Genomic DNA, 13,206 nt, shown 5'->3' on the forward strand with positions numbered 1-13,206 from the left:
TACTTAGTCATCTTGAGGAAGGGGGCAGCTTCTTGAGTTAAAACTTCAGGGAGTGAAATAGGAAGCATGTGGTGTCAGAATGTCTAGAGGGTTTGGAAATCTTGATGTGCCATCTGGTGGAAAATCTTCCAAGGTTTTCAGCTTTTAAGTTTTAACCAGAGCTGGGGAAGCATGCTGAGGGATAGTGGAAAGACCAAACGAATGATGTGAGAAGGCCCTGGTTCCCCAAAATTGGACTAATGAGGCAGTGTGAACATGGATGTCTTCTTCTGTGCTGTCAGTTGTAATGCAGGCAGTTGCAGAAAGCCGTTTTTCTTTGCAGCTCTTGTGTTGGAGACACCTTTCTCATGAAGAGCGTGTCATTTGACAGGTTAGTAGCTTCTCTCCTGGCAGCACAGACCATGCTATTGCAGCTGAAGACTTAGGGGCTTGCTTGAGGCTCAGAAGGCTGTGCTGATGTGGCACAGGTATGGTGGTGATCCTGTAAAGCTCTGGGTTGCTGCAAATCACAGTGGTTGCGCCTGTGTCTGGGCAGGTGAAGGAAGTCCTCAGCTCCAGCTGCCACAGATGCATGCCTTAATCATCAGATTAAGTTTCTGTACAGATGTTCTCGCTTGTGTAGCAAACAGGACACATCCATCAGTCTGCTGGGAAGATGTGGAGCATTTTCCATGTTCCTGGAAGGTTGTGCATGACACAGAACAGCCACGCAGATGGTCCCACCTAAATTCTACATTAATTCTGTTTATTTACATGTGTCTGGCTGGTGTCTCAGAGAATACAGTGCCTCCTCTGCATGTTTACTGGCAGGTGCTTTCTGCTAGTTGTGACAACATGGGAAGCTCAATGGGAATGCTGTTCAAAAACGGTGCCAGCCTCCATAAACCTCTTCTGAGAGGTTTGATGTACCTTCCCATGTCATATGTTAACACAAGCTCATTACTGTTGTCATTATAAGCGCTGTAATATTTGCTTGTTTGACTCAGTGGTAGCACTGCTTGTAGTGTTTGAATGTAAAAGCTGCTCTATCTCCTATCTCCTGGCTTCTGCTTCAGTTAGCAGAGAACATAATTTACCACAGTATAGATTATTTTTCCCTTCAAATTTATTGCTGCTTATAGAGAGGCAATCTGCAGTCTGCTAAGCTGTCTGTTAGATAGAGCCCCAGTTTTCTCCCTGTGGTGTGACACAGAGATGTAATGTTCAAGCACTGAGCTCTGTTTTGGAGTTCCCCTCCCATGGTAACAGACACAGCTATGAATGTTTAATAGCAAGAGATTCCCATTTTTCCAAGGAAGTGTTGTCATATTTCAGCAACAATAAAACATCAGCTGATAAAGTCAAATCCACGTGAATGAGAGAGAAAGAAGTACTCCAAGCTGACCTTCCTACTGTGCCCAGCATCACAGTAGGAAGTGCTTTGAACCACCACTCCTCAGGGAGATGAAGGATGGCTCTCACCAAGCTTCACACACAATTGTCTTGGAAAAGAGAGCCTTTCATAAGTAAGATGATTATCTGCTTCAAAGATAATGGTCTTTGTGGTCAGTCATGTTTAATGAAAAGAATTGGGTTCAACTTCCAGTTTCAACAAGCTGGATTCACAATCTAATTTGGGGATAGAAAACAACTTCTTAGCACAGAGAAAATTGTTAAAGTGGGAGTGAAAATTAGATTGTTCTTGCAGTTCTCTGACTAGAGCCTTCATCCGATTAGAAGGAGTGTTTTCCCTAGAGCTGAATGATAGTTCAACATCTGCCAATGCTCAGGCCCCAAGAGAATCTGCCTTCTGTCAGTTTATTGTATAAAAAGCTCATGAGTGGCAATTTTTTGTTTTGAAACTTTGAGTTCACTCAATTTTAACCTGGGATGGCTCAAAAGTACCTTTTATAATGAAATTGCTTTCTAGTCTTGTGAAAGTACTGCATTCATCAGCTGGATGGGTTACTATCAATTGTTGCAAATGTTTAAACATAACATGTTTGCTCATTACTGCCTATTTATGTACCTTAGTAGAATGGGTTTTATTCTTTGATAGTTCTGATATGTAGACCAAATTGAAAGTGGATTAAAATAATTTATATTTTAAAAAAAACACTTTATAGGCATGACAGTTTAAAAACACTGGAGGAGAGTACTTCAGTTAAAATAATTTTGTAATGAGCTTATTGTTACTGTAAAAAAATCATGCAGTGTAAAAGAGAAGTATTTCCTTGCTATATATGCTCCAGACAGTATTTGAGCACTGTCTTTAGTGGGGAATGTGTATCTTGTATCACTGACTATTATAAACATATTGTGCAAATAAATGCTTGCACTGACCAAAAGGTTAAAAATAAAATCTTTCTGCAGCTACCACATAAGAAAAGCTTGTGCACTTTTTTAACCTACAAGCCTATGATGTTCCATCCAGAGAGTTGGGTTCTCATCCTGATGGTATTTAATCCCCCAGCCTTGCTTGCACTTCTCTTGATTTCCAGTAGGATAAAAGTACTGTCAAGCTAAATTGGTTTTATGGTAATACTTAGGTTTGCTTCCATCAAACTAAATGGAAATTTTCAAAAGCGGGTGAAGGCCAGACTTCTGTTCCTATGAGTTCATCACAAATTCAGAAGAATCTGTTGAGTTCCCTGAACCAGCTAACAGCATGACTACTTGTGCTGTCATAAATGTGAGGGAAAGTCTGCAATTAGGAAGGAAAATTGCATCCTAATAACATTATATTATAGGTGCCAGAAATGGCATGGGTAGTCTGTTGCTTCTCTGTAGCAGCTTTGCTGCCACCCTGGTTTAAATTGGTGAGATTTTCAAAAGAAGCACAAGTGATTTATGAGAGGAGATTCCTTCTAAAAAATTAAAAATATGTATTCTCATTCCTTCAAATCACTGGAGCTAAACCCCTGAAGATGGTCCAATCACTTGTTTCTCTGTGTTACTGATAAAAGCAACTTTCTGCTAAGTGTTTATGTACAGATGAAGTTGCTTTCTGCGTGTTTATGTACAGATGAACCTAGCAAGTTTTTTGTTTGGTGTGTCATATTTTTGCCTCTAAATTACACGTGAACTTTCCAAAATTGTCTACTATATTGAAAAATACATACGAAGTTTTTGACAGGTTCCTTCTGTAGCGCTCACTATTCTATATCAATACCTAGAAACTTACATCAAGTTTGCAGTATTTGCCTGGAACAGTAAGCTAAGGAATATCATCAAGGCAATATTATTATCTGTCTGGAGGGTCTCTGAGGGTCCCGAGGGTCTCTGTCTGGAGGCAGTGCCTGACTAAGGATTGACCTGTTGGCAGATTTGCTGTCAGTGCTGTGCACCACAACCTGGAGGATTCTGCTCAAGCATACTTGAGATCTCTCTGAAGTGAGAGGAACAATGTATTTTAAGGTCTGTGTAGACCAGGTCATCTTCAGCCAGGGTTTCATTTCCACACTGGAGAGGTGTGCACTACCTCCAGCTGTAAGAGTGGCCCTGCAGTTCTGTTGGAAGAAGAAGGAACTCGGTTCATTTGCTTTTTGGTTTGCAGAGCAGTAGATTAATCTATTAAATCATGGACCGTAATGTTGGGTGCTACAGCTCCTTCCTTTGTCTCTTTTTCTCACCGATTTGACTCAGTGCTATCCAAGTGTCTTTATGTTTGCTGTCTTGAAAAGGGGAAGGCCTGGGAGCTGATATTAAATGATAATTAATGGCTCACAGCGTTAATACTGAGTTGGACGCAAAGCTCTCTTTCCCTCATCATTGGGTACTGTGCATGCAATAAGTGTAGACATCTAAGAGCTTTGCAGGGAGAGAGTGCACTGACTGGTTCACCTAATGCACATTAATTGTCTCCTTGCCCTCAAGTCTTGATGTCACCCTCTTTTGTCAGGTGCCAGGAGCCAGCTGAGCAGAACTCTTTTCTTCTTCATTGGAAGGCATGGACATAATGCCCTAGATCCTGAATTCAGTCTGGTGCTTCTCAGCCAATGATGCATGTACCAGAAGAGGGAAACTGTTGAAATCATCTTGCATCTGTTGAAATCATCTTGGTGGCAGGTTCAGGATAGGCTGTGAGTCAGGGGAGAGAAGTCTACTACTGTCCTCATTTCTGTCTGTCCTACCTTTCAGCTCCCTCCCCTGCCTGTCCCAGGGCAGGAGGGAGACACCTGAGGAAATTTAGGCTTTGGGGGCATGACAGGGGTCCACCAGGTGCTGCTGTTGTTTCACCTCAGGCTGGAGCCCCACTTTGCCCTGCCAGAGTCCTGCCTTCAGCTCTGGCTGCAAAGCCCAGCTGGTGCCTCCAGACACACCATGGTTGTCACAGCTGCTTCTGTAGGAGAACCCTGCTGTCTGGCAGACTATGCAGACAGTTTTACTGAAAGCAAACCTGGGCATCTTGGGAACTTTGCATGTCTCTGGATGCTTCAGAGCAGGTTTCCTTCACTCCTTTTCATGTCCTCAGAGGCCAGTCTGGAGCAGAAGGGGTGACCTGGTAAAACCAGCCCAGGCAGCCACCACCAGCTGCAGCTGGAAGTGGTTACTGTGCTTGATACTCTTTAATTGTACCTGTCACAGCTCCAAGCAAGCAAAGAGACAGTTCCCTTGTTTTTCAGCCATGGGAGTTTAAAAATCATTGTTGGCTTGATGTTCTGTCACCTTGGCAGCCCTCTTCTACACAGCTGTTGGATGAAGGATGATGCTTGCTGTTGGGAAGAGACCTGACCAAAGTCAGTCAGTGCTGCAAAGTGGGTAGTGGTGGGGGAGCAAGGGCAGGACTTCCCTCATGCTTTTCATGAGTGTCCAGGTGCTCAGCCATGTCTCTAGAAGCGTTACTTCTACCTAGGGGGCCCGGAAGCTGCTGCCTTCTTACACACACACACTCACACACACACACTCACACACACACACACACACACACACTTTTCACTGTTAAGAAAAAGCAATTTTTCTGTGCTGCTTGTGACATGATGGTCAATGCCCTGCTGTGTGCCTTTTCCTGCAGACAGCTTTCCCTGCATGCTGGAGGAGCTGTAATCCATGATGGAAATGGGCAATAGGCCTCACTGCTGGAGAAGGGTGCTTTGGGAAATGCATGCAGGGTGAGACTTGGTTGGAAACTCAGAGACTTCGGTGGCAATGGGAGCAAAAAGGAGGAAGCTGCTGGGAAGTGACAATGTTTGGAAAAATCAGCTTTGTTATGTCCTGTCATAGGAAAAATTCACTGAGGTGAAGAAACAAAGGGGAAAGGCAGTCTAACAAGAACAGCTTGCTAGACAGAAATGTAGCTGTGTGTCTAAAAATTAATGTTTGGAATTTACCTTACTACAGTGTGTTAGCACCCTGTGCAGTGCCACTTAGATTTGAATGAGAAGGCTGTGCCTTAGTTCTTGATAAATACAAAGGCAAAAAATAATATTGAAAGCAAGAAAAGAGTGGGGGAAAAAAAAGTAGTAGTGTTTAAAGCAAGTTAAACTTCAGCTTTTTTTCCCTTGAAGGCTAACAAGATCTCTAGGGAGGCACATGTGTATAAGAAACCACTCAGTGTGTTTCACAAACAAAAGCATTTGTGCAGATTTGTAGAGAAGTTGTAATAGCACAGCTGGAGTAACTCCAGGGGAATCTGTGAAAGTCTGTGCGTAATTAGCACTGCCTTTTGAATACACAGTGGGAAAAAGTGAGTGAATGCCAAAAAAAACAGCGAGGGGAAAAAAGTATAACCCAAAGATTTGAAATTTGGTTTAAATACAACTACTAGCTCACTACAATCCTGACCAAAAAAAAAAACCAAAAAAAGAAATGTAGTGTGTGGGAGTTCATTGCAGTTGTCTCAGCAATAGGGCAAAGCACATAGCTTTCAGAATTAGTTTGAGTACTGGAAGAAAAAGGAAAAATTTATGCTTTCATGGAAAATGACATTTCTTAAAAAACAAGTACAAAGAAAAGGTTACTGTTCTTGCAGAAAGAACCTTCAGAGCCTGTGAACATGCTATGCTCCTCAGGCATGTTAACAAGGAGCAGCTCAGTGAGCCCACCCTGACCACAGTGCCAGGAGCTGAGGTCACTGCTCATACTGAAAGAGAAGGAAAAAGAAGGACGTTCCTTTCATGCATTTTAAAGCCATTATCTTTATAGCTTGTCCTTGTATTTTATATCTTTATCAAAAGAAACACAGCCATTTTTTTGCATTTTCTGAAAGTGATCACAGTCTTTTTAGGTCCTCAGAAAAGAGTATTTTAAAGGACAAGCTTTTTTTTTCTAGTTTGTTGAGCTTTTTTTCCTGTGGATCACAATATTGATGGAAATGTTATTGTTTAACTCATCCGTGATGCCTGCTGTCTTCTTTGGCAGGTGCTACTTTGGAGTACATCCCTCATGGCCAACTTGCAAATACACACTTAACTTCAAATTTGCGAACGCTGAAATTGGAACAGGACACTGTGCCCACTCAGGAGGAGAGGAAGACTCCCCTGGTGGAAGCTGCTCGGGGAAGGAAGTCTTTTTCTTCTCAGGATAAAGCTCTCACTCCAATTAATCTGACAGATGACCAGCTTGCCTCAGGTCTCTATGGTAATAATTGGCTCACATTCACTTTTCATCATGCTGGTGGAGTCTGAATATGAAAGACAGTTAAAGATGGTTTTCAATATTCTCAAAAATGCAAAAAGCAGGAAAAGATGCAGCTGAGGGGAAATTCACAGTGTGACACTGCGTGTCTGCAGATAGTGGTTAGGTTTTAAATGGCAGATTGTAGCACATCAGTGAAATGCCATTTAGTGTTTTCCTAAGAAAAATCTACTAAAAGATAAAGGGTTAATAATTAACTTAAATTTTTATGCATCTTTTACCTTCCTTTGTATAGAGATTGGTTTAAAAGTTTTTTCAGTGACTTCTAAATCTAAAAGACCATCTTTGATTGAACCTACCTGTTGAATAGTTTGTTAAATATGCTATATGTATTGTTAAACATGCTGTCTGTATTAATTGTGTTCATTCTGGCATTCTGCTGCTCTCTGACACTAAGAATTAAGATTTTGTTAACAGAATAACAGATTTAAGTGTTAAAAGTTTTTCGCCAATAGCAAAGAAAAACAAAAAGCTCTTGTCTTTTCTTTAGGTTTTCTAAAGCGTCATGAAGATTAGCAGCATGTTGTAAGGTGGAAAAGTTAGGCTTAACTAGTTTCCACAGCTGATTTTGAAGCTGTTCTTCTGTATTTCCAGTGTGCATGTCAAACCATGACTGTATATATATTAGAAAACCCAGCTTCAGATGGTAAATTACAGATAGAGCTGTTGAAAAATATAGAGTTATTTTGCAAAATCAGCTATAATGCTGCTGCATTCAAAGCTGGCTAGAGATTTATACTGATATGTATGCTTTATATCCCTTTCTAATAGTATGTACTAATAATGAGAGCACACTTAAATCTATCATGAAGAAAAGAGATGGGAAGAAGGATTTGAGCAACACCAAGAAGAACCTGCAATTTGTTGGCATTAATGGCGGGTAAGAGACCTGTCTCCAAAACATCTGTTACTGTAGCACTTTTCACAGCAGGAAGAAGAGAAGGAACCCAGGAACACATGCATAGGTTTGGGCTGTCCTTCAGACTGAGGTGCAACCATTGAGTGTAAGGATCAGAAGGAGGAACTGAACAGCTCTTAATCCTCTTGTGCTTGCAAGCCATATATGGCATCAGTCTCAAATACCTGTACATTAGATTGCTGCCACATTTACCACAGGAAAGTGAAACAATCTCAGACAGCCATGAGGACATTTCTCAGGCAATGCTGTAGTAACCAAAATTTACATATATCTTTGCTAGTTGACAAGCACAGCATTATACTATTAAACAATACAGCAAGAGATGCCATTGCTGTAGAATTTATTTTTCTGTCTTTGTATTCCTATACAAATACAGAGGACAGTGTGGAAAATTGTCTTCTTTTAAAATATTACTTCCCCTCCCAGAATGTTTTGAAGACATTTTTAAAGTGGTTTTAAAATGGTTTCATCCAGTTGTTTTTATATAGCTTTTCTAGCCTTTTCTTTAGTACAAATGTTTTGTGTGGTATATAGCCTAAATATCTCAGTTACCTAATTTCCTACATATAAGCTAAAAGTATCATTACATATATTGAGGGAAAGTTATCATAGGTTTGTTAGCTTCCCTGCTTATATCTGCCTAGTAAGGCTGTACAATTTACTCTGAACAAAGGAATTTCATTCTGGGGATAAGGCAAGGTCTCATAAAATGTTAAGACATTTAAAAGAGGTGGTTCTTCTTTCTTTGCACTGTATGTACATAATACTGGCAGTGTCATTTGCCAGTAACACTGAGTTCAGTGAGTAGAAGAGGTCTCCGAGGAAAAAACAGGAGGACAAAGCTTTTGCAGGACATTTTTCCATTTGTGCCAGTGCAAGCAGGTACTGACTGCTGCTGAATGCTGCGGAGCAAGCACCTCTGCCCCTGCCCGTTCTCCCCGTAGGTATGAGACCACATCCAGCGACGACTCCAGCTCCGAGGAGAGCTCCTCCTCAGATTCGGAGGAGGAGTGCGGGAGCCACGAGTACTCCTGCGACCAGCACCCAGAAGAGAAGCAGCCCGCCCCCCATGCTGCAGAGCTCTGCGCCGTGGGGGCAGAGAAGGACAGTCCCCTCCCAGAGTGTGAGGCCGAGGAGGTGGAAATCAGAGAGAGGTAGGTACCCAGCCTCTCCAGAGTGTGCCTCTGAGGCATGTCACCTCTGCCTCCTGTCATGGAGCAAGCTGTGTGGGCTGTGCTTGTGGAGAAAGCATCAGCCCCAGCACTGGCTGACTGCTGCCCACTTCCCTCCTCCTCCTCAAGTGGGTAGCCAGAGGCAGCTTCATGGCAAAATGACTCTGTGTGAGCAGGCAGAACGTGTCAGAGGGTATCCTTTCCAGCAGCTGACCCCATTGATTTTAAATGATTCATTAGCAGAAGACCCTGATGCCTGCCCTAGCAGAGGCTCTCCCAGGTCACAGCTGGCACTTGCCTGGGAGCAGGCAATGCCTTGTTAATGTCTTGGCATGTAAGCAAACAAATTAATCTTGAGCCATGCACACCAGGTCAGCTGGCTCCTGCGAGTGCATCTTGCGTTTGCACTTTTCACAGCATCTTGGGCATGGCGCAGAGAGATGATGGGGTACAGCACTGAGGACACTGAGATCATGTGCTTCATATGATATGAGATTGTATACTGTAATACACTTTCAAGGCTGCCATCACACACTTGTTCAACATGTCATGTCTTAGGGTACTTTTCAAATTGCTGTGTAAGGTAGAATTTGACTGACAAGGCTGTGCTTTTTAGGCATATGGAAAGAATAAAGTGGTGAGTGTTTACTGTTTCTTGGTTAGCAAACAGCAAAAGGAAGTATGAACTGAGAGAGTGAAAGGATCTCTTACAGATAATGGGTTTGCCAGTGTGGTAATTTGGAAAATTAGGTAGGTAGAATAACAACAGTAAAAGAGCTAAAACAAAATTAATGTCATGTTTCACTGGAGATGTAGCTTAGCGTCAAGTTATCAGTAATTGTCAACTGTTAAATAAATGAGATGCAAAAATTAATAATTAAGACCTTGGAGGCCCTGGAGCTGTGTGTTTTTTGAAGAGCCCTGAGCTTACTTTATACAGTACTGTAGGATAGCCTGTTGTTTTACAGGTGGCATAAAAAGATGGGCAGTCTCTCAAAAGACCTCTCTGATTTTAATTTACAGTAGCAAGGGGTGATTGGGCAGAGGAGCAGCAGAACAGCTTAAGCTGTTCATACTTAAGGAGCACATTCCTTGCAAGCTGAGTGCTCTGGCGATGCCCTCTGAGGGAAGAGTCAGGGCATGTGGCCATGGTGCATGTGGCCGTGTGTCCATGTATGGCAGTGGTGGAGAACTTCACTGCTCTGCTAGCACTAGCAGCTGGCTGCTAATCCATGAGGGCCAAAATGCCCATCTTACACACGTGAGTGTGTTAGCTTCTCTGCTTTTTGGGAGAATTTTCCAGAAAAACTGCCATTATCCTCCAGGCAGGTTTTAGGCAAAGATGGTTGGCCAAAGCCTGGTACAGGCCTTCTTGACCTTTTTTTTTGGCCCGCCATGAGTTTAGAAATTGGTAATGACAAGGGAGTAAAAATTGAGGGCTGGAGAAAGAGAGTAAATTTCCAGAGCGGGTGGGATGAGAAAGGCTAGTTCCAGTGAATGGGAGCTGGCAGGGAGGCACCTCTTGAGCTGTTTCCCACTGCTTAATTCTGTTTCCATTACAACTACTGGCATTTCTCCTTGTCAATCAAGTAATCAAAGCACACAGCATATAAAGTGTGCTCTGCAGTCACACAGCAGTAGGTGAGAATTCCCACTAGAAGGGTTGCCAAGTCTTAGAGCATAAAAGTGATGTGTTTCCTACTCTCCATTCCTGCTGCTCTTCCCACACTCATCTCCATTCAGTGTGGAGGGAGTGTCTGTGAGAAGAGCTGCCGGAGTGGCTTCTGCATGGTAGGAGCAGATGGCTTGCCTGGAAACTTTCATTCCCAGACAACTTTCAGAAAAACAAATGTTTCTTTACTGAAATGCTGATATAAAAATTGAAACGTGTCATGTATTTTGCTGTCTCCCTCAGGTACGAGCTAAGTGAAAAGATGCTTTCTGCCTGTAACCTGCTGAGAAACAACATTGATGACCCCAAGGCCTTAACCAACAAAGATGTGGTAAGCAATTCAGGTGAAAATTTTCTCTTGAGATGCAATAGAAAAACTTTAGGGAGAGGTAACTTCTGGTTTTACAGGACCAGCACTGCAGTGGCTAGGCAGAAGAGGATCTCATCTTTGCTGCAAGAGTCACAAAGCTCTTTCTACCAGGACACTTTCATCCAGAGAATATACTTGTGTTTTGTGTGCTTAAATGTTGTTGTCCCAAGGCACACACGTAAAAACAGTAACATGAAAATACAGTTTCAACACACCTGTGCATTCCTTTGTTATTCCTGTGGGTTTTTTTGTTTAGCACTGGAATGGTAACTCTCAGGCCTCACATTAGGAGGCTGCAATGGGTGAAGACTCTGTTGCATGCTATGAAAAAACCTCAGAGTCTGTTCTGAAATACTAGGTGATGTGCCTTCTGAGTGCAGGATGCTGTTGGTCTTGTTTAGTGCACTGGTGGTTTTTGTATCAGTGCTGCAGAGAGAGTAACGAGGATTTATTGTTAAAACTTAACAAATACTCAAGTCTCAGGACATAAAATTGTATTTGCCTTCTTGGAAATTCCTCAGATAGGGATTGCCTCCTCTACTCTATGAGGGCACTCTGAAAGCAAAGGAACACTGCTTAATGATATGAAATTGAATTTTGCATTTGTTACACTTGTGCATATAAATGGCAACAACTTAGTTGTTCTTAGTGATTCTCTTTCTACTGTAGAGCATCTGGAGCTTCTTAAAGACAATAGTGCTGACTGTATAACACAGTAATGCTGTCTGTGTCCAGTGCTGCCATCTGTGGTCCAGGGAATGTTTTGAAAGGGTGTTTCGTACAGTTGTGACACACAGTTTTTAATTGTGTTTGTCCTTCACAAGTAGTTTAGGCATTCAAACAACAAATGCTTTAGTCCCTCTTGGAGTTGAAAGTGTCAAAAATGGCAAAATCAGATTATGATCTCTGCCTTGGAAGTGTAATTTGAATTTACATTTCTCTTTCTTGTGCCTAAAGTGTTTTCCAGTACAAGCAGTTCTTTGTAGATGGAAGCTGTAGACTGATCAGCTCTTGTCCTCTGTCTGCTGATAAATAAGTCTTGTCCAAACAGGTTAAATGTCAGTGTAGCTAAGGATCTGTATGAGTTGTCCCAACCTCTTCCAGCATACTCAGCTCTTGTAGCTGCTGTTTACACCAGAAAGAGCTGTAGACTGCATACTTTTGAATGTGATAGATTAATTGAATTTTTAAAGTGTATTGTGTATTTAATAATGATACTGTGTGTGATACTGTGACTAAAAATAGTTTCTTATTTTGCACTCAGTAGTGCCTGAAATAAATAAAAAATTCTCTTGTGTCAGTTTATGGCCACCTTTGCATTTCAACTCTATGTTCACAGAATACATACATCACATGATAGTTGCACTGATGGAAAATACTCTGTTAATGCATTTATGTAGTATAGATACATAGGTAGCACTGGTCTATGTAGAATATTTTCTCTTTACCAGACACAGACCACCTCTAGAGATACTGGTGTGTTTTCACTAGAGGCTGTATGAACTTTCTGAATGTCTTCTCTGCAAAATTGCCCTTGAATTTACTGGCCGCCTTGCAGGGGAGGGTTTATGAGAAAGATATGGTGGTCCTTCCAGGTGAGAGAAAGTGTCTCAAAGTCGGAGCTGGTGGTGAATGTGGAAGACTTCTTGGCCCACAGTGAGATCTGCTCTACCTACCTTGTCACAACAGACAAGTCACCTGGCCTAGGAGGCTCCTACTCCCCACTCGCAGTCCATACCCCCATGGGAAAGTTCATCCTGAATGTGTAGCCTGCATCTTCTCACTGCAACTAAAATCCCTTATTACTAAAGCCAGCCAGCCTTCAGGTGAAGAACAGGTTCTTCCTTTTTTTCCTCTTTTCTGCAACAAACGTTGCATGGTTTCTTTCCCCAGTGGTTCTTTTCAGTGGAGCATCTCCAGTCCTTCCTGTCTGTCCAGTAAGTCAGATTTCCTTGACTTTTGTTCATTCTTGCTGCTTATCTTTGAAACTGTTTCAACCAAATATTTTGTGTCATTCAGTGGTCAGAGCAGACAAGATAGTCCAGGTGTTGTCTTCACAGTACTAGGCAGAAAGAAGGGATTTCATCACGTACCATGCAAGCTATAAATCTGTCTATTCACCCCAAAACAGTATTTACCTTTTACATTACGATGTGATGTTGGGTTCAGTTTGTAATTGTCTGTAATGACCAGTTCTTCTTCTTCAGAACTGCTGTGCAGCCAGTTCTCATATACTTTGTGCATTTGATAATTTGTCCCTTAGTACTGGGCCTGTCTGACTTAGCATGGTGTTAAGTCCAGTGAGAAAGTCTTGAGTTCATCAGTGATTTATAAATGTAGTTAAATGTTTGATGGAAGTAGTTCTGCAGGTCTTTTTTTTCCATTCACCAGTATTTGATAACTGTTAATTCTGGGAGTATTCTCACCCTGAAATTCTGTGCTGTCAGAGGTGAAAATC

The 13,206-nt window shown here is 42.0% G+C and overlaps 1 protein-coding gene across 6 annotated transcripts in view; it reads left to right on the forward strand.

Moving 5' to 3' along the window:
- KANK1 (KN motif and ankyrin repeat domains 1) overlaps positions 1 to 13,206 on the forward strand; it is a 130,239-nt gene that overhangs the window by 109,110 nt on the left and 7,923 nt on the right. For 5 of the 6 annotated variants that reach the window (XM_014267998.3, XM_074533686.1, XM_014267999.3 and 2 more), the window contains 4 exons: positions 6,340 to 6,558; positions 7,387 to 7,495; positions 8,479 to 8,688; positions 10,622 to 10,709. In XM_014267998.3, coding sequence (XP_014123473.2) covers positions 6,340 to 6,558; positions 7,387 to 7,495; positions 8,479 to 8,688; positions 10,622 to 10,709 — 626 coding nt within the window. The remainder of the gene's footprint in view (positions 1 to 6,339; positions 6,559 to 7,386; positions 7,496 to 8,478; positions 8,689 to 10,621; positions 10,710 to 13,206) is intronic. The other variant, XM_074533684.1, reaches the window with a different exon arrangement.

Source organism: Zonotrichia albicollis, chromosome Z (assembly GCF_047830755.1).
Source record: "Zonotrichia albicollis isolate bZonAlb1 chromosome Z, bZonAlb1.hap1, whole genome shotgun sequence".
Taxonomy (NCBI): Eukaryota; Metazoa; Chordata; class Aves; order Passeriformes; family Passerellidae; genus Zonotrichia; species Zonotrichia albicollis.